This window comes from Anopheles ziemanni (assembly GCF_943734765.1).
Source record: "Anopheles ziemanni chromosome X unlocalized genomic scaffold, idAnoZiCoDA_A2_x.2 X_unloc_1, whole genome shotgun sequence".
NCBI classification, from domain to species: domain Eukaryota; kingdom Metazoa; phylum Arthropoda; class Insecta; order Diptera; family Culicidae; genus Anopheles; species Anopheles ziemanni.
This window is the reverse complement of record NW_026689707.1, coordinates 1,597,496-1,605,946: the sequence shown is the minus strand read 5'-3', so window position 1 is coordinate 1,605,946 and position 8,451 is coordinate 1,597,496. Positions and strand designations below refer to the sequence as shown.

The window sequence follows — 8,451 nt, the reverse complement described above, 5'->3', positions numbered from 1 at the left end:
GACGAAATGGTTTGTTGCGTTTTTATCTTTTTATTTCTGGATTTCTTGTGAATCCAATAACACCGAAAACTAAGTTAACATCGATGATCCATCAAGAACAGCATACACACTATACAATAAACTATTTCGTATGAAATACACACACTTCACTGCAGAGCTTACCTGCTAGTTGAGGAAGTTTTTTGCTCAGCTTCTTTCGGTCAGGTGCGTTGCTCCGGAACTTATCATTCTGCGTAAAAAGATGTCTCCAACTAGCAAGGATCGTAGGTTGAATAGTTGATAGTTCATTGAATACTATATATACTACCCTGCAATAGATGAAATGTAAAAATTATATGTAATTATCGCCGAAAAACTTTAGCGAACTTACCGTGTTGCTTGTTTACGTCGATCTGGCAAAATCGCTCTACGCATGTGATGTACACAGCGAAGGAGAAAAAAATATTCACGTCTCCATCGTTCTTCAAATAAATAAATAAATTAAATGAAAAAATAAATTTTCAAAACAACAGTTTTTCCTTAAGCGTACTAAAAAATAAAAAATAATGTAAGTTTAATGACATATGTATTTATGTATCAGTTTTTCGTTTTGATCATTATTCGCATTGCATCGAGATTGCTCTCAGTTCGATCGCCATCTACGATCCTATGCGAATAATGACCAAAACAAAAAACTGATACATAAATACATATGTCATTTAACTTACATTATTTTTTATTTTTTAGTACGTTTAAGGAAAAACTATTGTTTTGAAAATTTATTTTTTCATTTAATTTATTTTATACTTTTACGTATTACATGAACAGAGAAAACAGGATTTATTCTTTTATATGAAAATTGTCATTAAGTTAGTTGAGTCGGAGTGTACTTAAGGAAGGAGTAGAAATCCACTGCCTGTTACTGCAGGATCTGGCGCAACTCGTTTTGCTTTGCAGTGAACAGAATCGCGATGTCCGAGTACCAATTTGATAATCCTTGATAGGAGTAAGAGTAGGGCTGCATTCTGTTTTAACGTTTGGTATGAGCACTGAGGAAGTGCTCTCGTTCTTCAGCACTGCTGCGAGTGAACAGAACATGCGATCTCTCAATGTCACACAGCGCTCTCCCGGGAGAGCTGCTGAAAGAGACCAGCACGCTATCTGTTCAAGTGGGCCAGAACGGGATCGCCAACGCACAGTCATAATCTGGGAGCGAAATTTGCTGGTGTTGCTGGCACACTCTTTCATTACTGATCTCCTGTCTTTTATCTCTGTCCGATTCAATTTTTGCGACATCCGGGAAGGTGAATGCAAGAAAACTGTTTAAAAATAATCGAATCGCGACGATTCGCTCCACCCCCTCATCAGCGAGGGACTCGTCTAGCCGCATGTACTGCGAACAGATGTCCTGGTTTGTGTACACCTCGAACCCGTTACCCTCTCGCAGCATATCACCGACGTGCGTTACTGGTTTGGTGGACCCGATCCGTTTCAGTTTAGCCTTGATTATTTCGTTCGTGTCAAGTTGATCATGGCTGGCGATCGGTACCTGCCCACATGGTAGCATTTCAGCATCGTCATTTTCCACCCAGGACAGAGGACGAACCGGAGGAGTTTCCTCGTTTGCAACGTTTGACCGATTTGATGTTAGATTTTCATTACAGCCACTGTCCCTCCCTCCGTCGCTCACCTCGCCACCGTCCATGTTCATTTTAAGCACATAAATCTTGCGACTACTTACAGCTGATTTTTGCAGTTTCGGAGGACTTGCCATAAGCCTTCTTTCAATGGCTGTTACAGGAAAACAGTTTTGAAATAAAGTAAAAAGTATCTTAAATCCTACGTTATTGTCACTCGTATAAATCGTTCACCTACCTCCAACTGATTTGGAACGTTTTCGAAACGGTGTGATCGGTTGATCGGCTGCGGCGCGTGTCATATTTCCGCCCCATGAGGTACGCGGCTTCGAACGTTTGACTTTTTTCTCGATGCTGGCCAAATCGACCGCGTTCAGCAACGTGTTATCTAGCTCCAACAGTTTCGTACTTAAGTCATCTTTAGGTTTGCTGGTACAAGCTGTGACCGGTGCTCGGAAATCAACCGGGTTTGCTGCCGGCGCTGCTGGAGCTACGCCCCTGGCTGCTGAACGTTGATTCGGTGAAATCAAGCATTTCCTCGCCGTTGTGGGAAACTTCTGTCGACCGCGGGAACTTCGATTTCCCGACATGGCTGGCGAACTGTTTTTAATCTAAAGTAATGTGAAGCTTTAATCAAAACGAAGTTGCATTTATTTTTCACTGAATTTTAATGTCGTCATAACAATTTGCACCTGCTTAGGAAATTGACAAACTTACAATTCCCCAACGAGTGAAGAGGAAGAGGTGTGTTCTGTTTTTATTTGACAATCATGAATCGGATGTGTCGCATTGACAATGCGTGTGCTTTTTTTAAAGACGCCTTCCTACGGACGAAAGAAGCAGACTCAACCAATTTACATCAGAATAAATAAAAAGTTTCGTGCAGAAAATGGCCTCGAGTTGGATAAACGCTAGTGAGGATTTGTTCGGATCGGCGGAGACCGAACAATGTGCGAATTTCGGTAACGTAGCTGCCGAACAGTGGACGGTAGCCGAGTACGATGATTTGGTCCACCAGCTTCGAGCAATTTTGCCAGCGGAGGACGAGAAGAAAGCAGACGACCGGCTTCAGAAAATAAATTGGACTCGCGTCGCTGTCGGCAACCATACGGCCGACGAAGCAAAGAAGGCGACAAAAATGTTGTTGCAGAGAGTTGACGCGTATCGGACGCTGGACGAAATATTCTGCATCGTACAGAAGAAAGGAGTCCGGGAGTGTTTGGGCAAGACGCCAAAAACTCGTTCGTTCGTTATATGGCGCTGCAACCGCTGAGCGGTCTTGGCCTGACGAAGCTCCATCCGAAACCGCTCACGGTCGCTCGCCACGCTGGTCCAATTCCGTATCCCGGCTTTATTGGCGGCTTCGTCTACGCCATCCTTCCACCTCAATTTAGGCCTACCACGCCTCCTCTGTCCTTGGGGACAGCCTAAAAGGACTTTACGGGCTGGGTCGTCCGGTGCCATTCTCATGACATGACCAGCCCACCGGAGCCTGGCGAGTCTAATTCGCTGTACGACAGTAAGGTCGCCGTACAGCTCGTAGAGCTCGTCTTTATAACGGCTCCTCCATTGTCCCTCCTCACATACGGGGCCAAAAATCCTCCTGAGCATCTTCCTCTCGAACACGGCTAAGAGGGTTTCGTCAGATTTGGACAGAGTCCATGTCTCGGAGGCGTATGTGAGCACTGGTACTATGTATGTTCGGTATAGTCCCAGCTTCGACTGTCTTGACAGGTATCGTGAGTGGAAGAGATTTCTCAGACTGTAATATGACCGGTTGGCTGCCAGCACCCTAGCGCGAATTTCATCTTCAATGTTGTTGTCGGTGCTGACCTTTGACCCAAGATAGGTGAAATTTTGGACGACTTCAAAAGTGCGTTCACCTACTTGTACGTCACCCCCGCGTAGGCTTTCGGCAATTGTTGGCAGGGCCGCTGATGGTGCCACCATCATCTTGGTTTTTCCCTCGTTTATCTGCAGTCCGAGGTTATTCGCCGCTTGCTCGATCCTTTGGTATGCTTCTGCTACATAGGAGAGTCTTCTACCAACAATATCAATATCATCAGCGTATGCCAGGATCTGGATTGACTTATAGAAGATGGTCCCCGAAGTTTCCACCTCCGAGTCTCGGATGGCCCTCTCTAGCGCTAGGTTGAAGAGTATGCAGGCAAGCCCACGCCGAAACGCCGAAACCTACACAACAAGAAATGCAACAATATTCGTGTGGCGGTCGCGCTAAACGACCGCGTTGTGGAAACTCGACTTCAGCCTACCACACGCGCCACCTATCGGAAAACCAGGGAACCACCGGAATCCTATAAAAGCGCGTAGCGCATTGCGCTTCTCTCGCAGTCGGTTAGTTTAGAGGTGAAAGAGGCCACCCGGCTCAAAGCCTCTCTAAACCATTTTTACTACTACTACTCAGTCGGTTAGCAGTTAGTTATCAGTTATCACTCGCCCGATCGTTCTCCACTACCTGTGTTGAGACCCGCGTGCTTGGTTATTCCTTCAAGGCTCTTTCGTGTCCGACCTTCCACCGTCATCCGTGTTGGGACCGGCGTGCTAGGCTTTTCTTTCTATCACTCGTCCGATAGTTCTCCACCACTCGTGTTACGACGAACACCCGCTCTACGTGAACTTGGATAACAAATAAAAAACGGTAGATTCCCTCTAGAAATCGAAACCTCCGAGGGAACCTCCAAATTCGTAAGTCCTAAATAATCAACTAAAAGGTGCCTTGGTTTTCATTGATTGTATTATTTGTTTTGTTTTGTTTATTTCTAGCCACCACAAGCACCACCAGCAAACCAAAACAGCATACAACAAGATAGCAAACCGCACCATAACACCTTACAATATTTTTTCAAAACAACACAGCACCTCAAATCTGACTTGCCCCGACCGGAAAAAGCTGTGTGTTGGCAAGTAAACACACGCGGCTAAGTAAACAACAGCGAAGTGACAGAATACGAAGGAGCTAGCTAGCGAGGGCAACCTAGCTCCCGAGTTTATAGCAAGTAGGAACTAGGACCCCGTGGTAAGGAACGAAGGTAGATCGAAGAAAGATAACGATTACGATACGGGGTCAAAGTACGAGCGGTCATGGGGTCAGCCCTGCGACGAGTACTGACCACCGCAATATTAACGATCACCGATCAGTAGCATTTTGAAGATCGCGAAGAGCAAACGTGCAAAAGCACTTTGGAAACCACTTTGGAAATCACTAAGGAAATCACTACGAATATCACTTAGAAAACCACTTACGAACGATTCTAAATAAAGTGTAACTTAGCACTAGCTACACGCGTACTTTTATCGGAAAGTTTCCGAACTTTGCTACAAAAATCTTTTGCACAGTTCTTTAAAAACCGTTTTCTTAAAAAACCCTTTGCACGAGTTCTTGCAAAGAGTATAAGTCCGTGTGATTTTTAAAGTTTGAAAAGTGAGTGACTCTTTTCGAAGTGAGTAAAATGCCGAAGAATTTCGATTGTGTTGCGTGCGACCGGGACAATTCAGCATGCGATATGGTGCAGTGCGATATATGTGGCAAGTGGCTGCATTATGATTGCGCCAACGTGACGGCCGAAGTGAAGAACCGGGAATGGAGCTGCAAAAGATGCACGAGGCCAGCCGACGGGAGCGAGATAAGGTTTGGGAAGATGGAGAGACGCGGAAGGGACCTGGGTGGAGAAGCCCAGTCGGACGCGGGCCATCGAGAATCCAAATATGCCAAGCGCCCGGGCAGCGAAACCTCCGAAGCACGGCTCAAGACATTTCCCGAAACGAAGACGAGCCTGATGTCTTCAAAGGCCGAAACGTGCTTAAGCTTGTTGAAGGAGCAAGGGCTTGCCGCGCGTGCGGAGAAAACGGCGATGGCGACCACCCCGAAGGAGATGGCGGCCGAGAAGGATTTAGCGATGGCGTCCGGAGAAGCGACGAACCATCGGGATAGATCTAATGCGTCCGTTGGGGGAAAATCGCATTCAAGTGTTGCAAAAACCTCCGTTTCGAGAACGAGTGGCAGTTCCCGCGCATCGAGGGCAGCCAGGATAGAGCAGCTGGAAAGGGAGCATGCGCTCCAACTGGAGATCCTTAAAGCAACGGCAACGGCAGAGCTAGCAAACTTAAAGCTAAGCCTCGAGAAAAAGATGTCTCGGATAGTGGATGATTTTGCTAGCAGCTCTAGCAAATCATCGAAGATGCTAGATAAGATGAAGAAAACGGAGAGAGATTCCGTTAGTTCGGTGAGTAAAACCAGCGAAGCAAAATGGCCCCGTCGAACCGAATCGAAGGAGCCATCGACCCCGAAGAGGCAGCCATTGCTAGCTGACGAGGCAGCAGCAAGGAAAGTTTGGCCAGCAAAGCTCCCCACGTTTTCCGGGTCGCCCAAAGAGTGGCCGATCTTCTATAGCTGCTACACGGAGTCAACGAAGGCATGTGGGTTTTCGTCGCTCGAAAATATCATGCGACTCGAGGCCGCGTTGACAGGAGCAGCGAGAGATGCCGTCGCTTCGAAACTTATGCTGCCAAATGCTGCCCCGTTGGTCATGGAGGTGCTGAAAAGGCTGTACGGTCGCCCCGCGCTTCTGATAAAGGAGCTTATAGAAAAGGTCCGGGCCACCGAAGCACCAAAACCGGAACGTCTGGATACGCTCATCACGTTCGGTTTAGCGGTTCAGCAACTGTGCGATCACCTTACTGCGTGTGAGATGCAGGACCACATGGCGAACCCAATGCTGCTAGACGAGCTGGTAGAGAAACTCCCTGCAACTAGGCGGTTAGAGTGGGCCCGATTTAAGCGCCATTTCGAACGGCCAACCCTCAGGGAGTTTGGTGCGTTCATGGACGAACTGATGGAGGATTGTTGCGAGGTAACGGTGTACGCTCCCGCCAAAGTCGAGGCAGGTCGAGCTCCCGTGAAACCACTCCACCGTTCACATACGTTCACCCATTCCTCGTCGACCGTTGAAGTTAGCACTCCAGTAGCGCAACCGGTGGTGAAGCAGGATGAGAGAGGCAGCACAGGCAACCTTGTGGCAAAGTGCTTCGTCTGCAATGACCCCAGCCACAGAGTGAGGGAGTGCAAGGAATTCCAACGGATGCCGCTCGCCGCACGAATGGAAGTGGTAACCCAGAGGAACCTGTGCCAAAACTGCCTGAGCCTTCATTGGGATAAGGCGTGCAGATCTAAGCAGTCCTGCCGGGTCACAGCTTGTGGCCAGAGACACCACACCTTACTACACTCGGACACCGGTAACGTGAAAGCACAGTGCAACACGCATCGCGTAGCGGAGCCGGAGATTTTGTTCCGTGTTGTTCCCGTTACGCTGCACAAGGAGGGGCGCAGCGTGGATGCATTCGCGCTTCTGGACGAGGGCTCCAACCTGACGATGATAGAGTCATCGCTTGCGGAGCAGCTAGGCGTCACGGGAAAGCGAGAACCCATGGAGATGCTGTGGACCAGCGACGTGCGGAGGACGGAGGAGGCTTCTCAGCGCGTCTCTTTCGAGATCTCGGCGAGGGGCGAAGGGCGGCGCTACACAGTAGCGGCCGCTCACACAGTCAAACAGCTAAGTCTCCCGAAACAAACCTTAAATGATAACGTACTGATAAGCAAATATAATCACTTCCAGGGTTTGCCAGTCACAACTTATCTGGAGACAGTGCCTCAAATATTGATCGGGCTCCAAGATGTTGCTTTGCTGGAACCACTAGAGACGCGTTCCGGCGAACTAGGTGAGCCGATCGCAGTGCGGTGTCCACTTGGATGGGCCATTTACGGACCATGTGCGGTGCAGCAACCGGCGGTAGACCAGCGCACACAGTCGTACTCAGCAGCAGTTAGCGTGAACCAACCGGCGGAAGAAGAGAAGGCTCCTTCCTGTGGATCCATTCCGGAATGGGAGGCGGAAGTTAGGTTCATACGAGCGTATGTCAACTGCCATACGAGAGTGACAGACAGCATGGACCCTGAAGCCGATCGGGAGCTACACGAAGCGCTACGGCAGTATTTCACGCTAGAGGGTGTTGGGGTGTCCAGTTTTGCCGAAAACCTTCCAGAGCCGAAGGACATAGCTCGAGCGAAGGAGCTGTTGGCAAGCACCACAGTAAAGGAGGATGGCCGCTTCACTACAGGATTGCTGTGGCGAGATGATGATGTCTGCTTACCGGATAGCTACCAAATGGCAGAAAAAAGATTAGTATCCTTAGAACGGAAGTTGGAAAGAAATCCGGAGCTCAAAAAGGAGGTACACGACCAAATTAACACGTACCTAGAACAGGGCTTTGCGCACAAAGCGACCCAAGAAGAGCTGGCTACGGCAGACCCAAACCGCGTTTGGTACCTGCCCATTAACGTTGTGGGTCACCCTCGCAAACCCGAGAAGAAGCGTCTAGTATGGGACGCAGCAGCGAAAGTCGACGGCGTTTCCCTCAACTCGCAGCTGCTAAAGGGGCCGGACCTGCTATTGCAACTGCCTGCTGTTTTTGGCAATTAAGAATAAAACCTACGTGGATGACTACTTTGATAGTTGTGACACGGTAGAGGAAGCCACGGAGAGGGCTAAACAAGTAAAATATATTCACGCACAGGCGGGGTTCAACATGCGGAATTGGGTGAGCAGCAGCCAAAAAGTAGCAGAAGCACTGCAAGAAAACGCCACCACAGAGAAGAAGGCGATCGAGATCGACCAGAATGAGCGATTCCCTCGAGTGCTGGGCATAGAGTGGGACCCGAAGTCGGATACCCTGAAATTTCCTGCGAGCTGGCAGGATCACTTGATTCCATACGTCACCGGGAAAAAGGTTCCCACCAAGAAGGTCGCTCTGAGCATCA

General features: G+C 48.7%; 1 protein-coding gene across 1 annotated transcript; it reads left to right on the top strand.

Annotated features, from left to right (window-relative positions):
- The first annotated feature begins 5,275 nt into the window (after nucleotides 1-5,275).
- On the top strand, nucleotides 5,276-8,113 carry LOC131291496 (uncharacterized). The gene has a single exon (XM_058320714.1). It carries the CDS (start codon nucleotides 5,276-5,278, stop codon nucleotides 8,111-8,113), a length of 2,838 nt encoding a protein of 945 aa, XP_058176697.1.
- Nucleotides 8,114-8,451: the final 338 nt, after the last annotated feature.

Excerpts from the sequence above, each read along its gene's own strand:
- LOC131291496 (XM_058320714.1), top strand. The coding sequence starts at position 5,276 with ATGGAGAGACGCGGAAGGGACCTGGGTGGAGAAGCCCAGTCGGACGCG.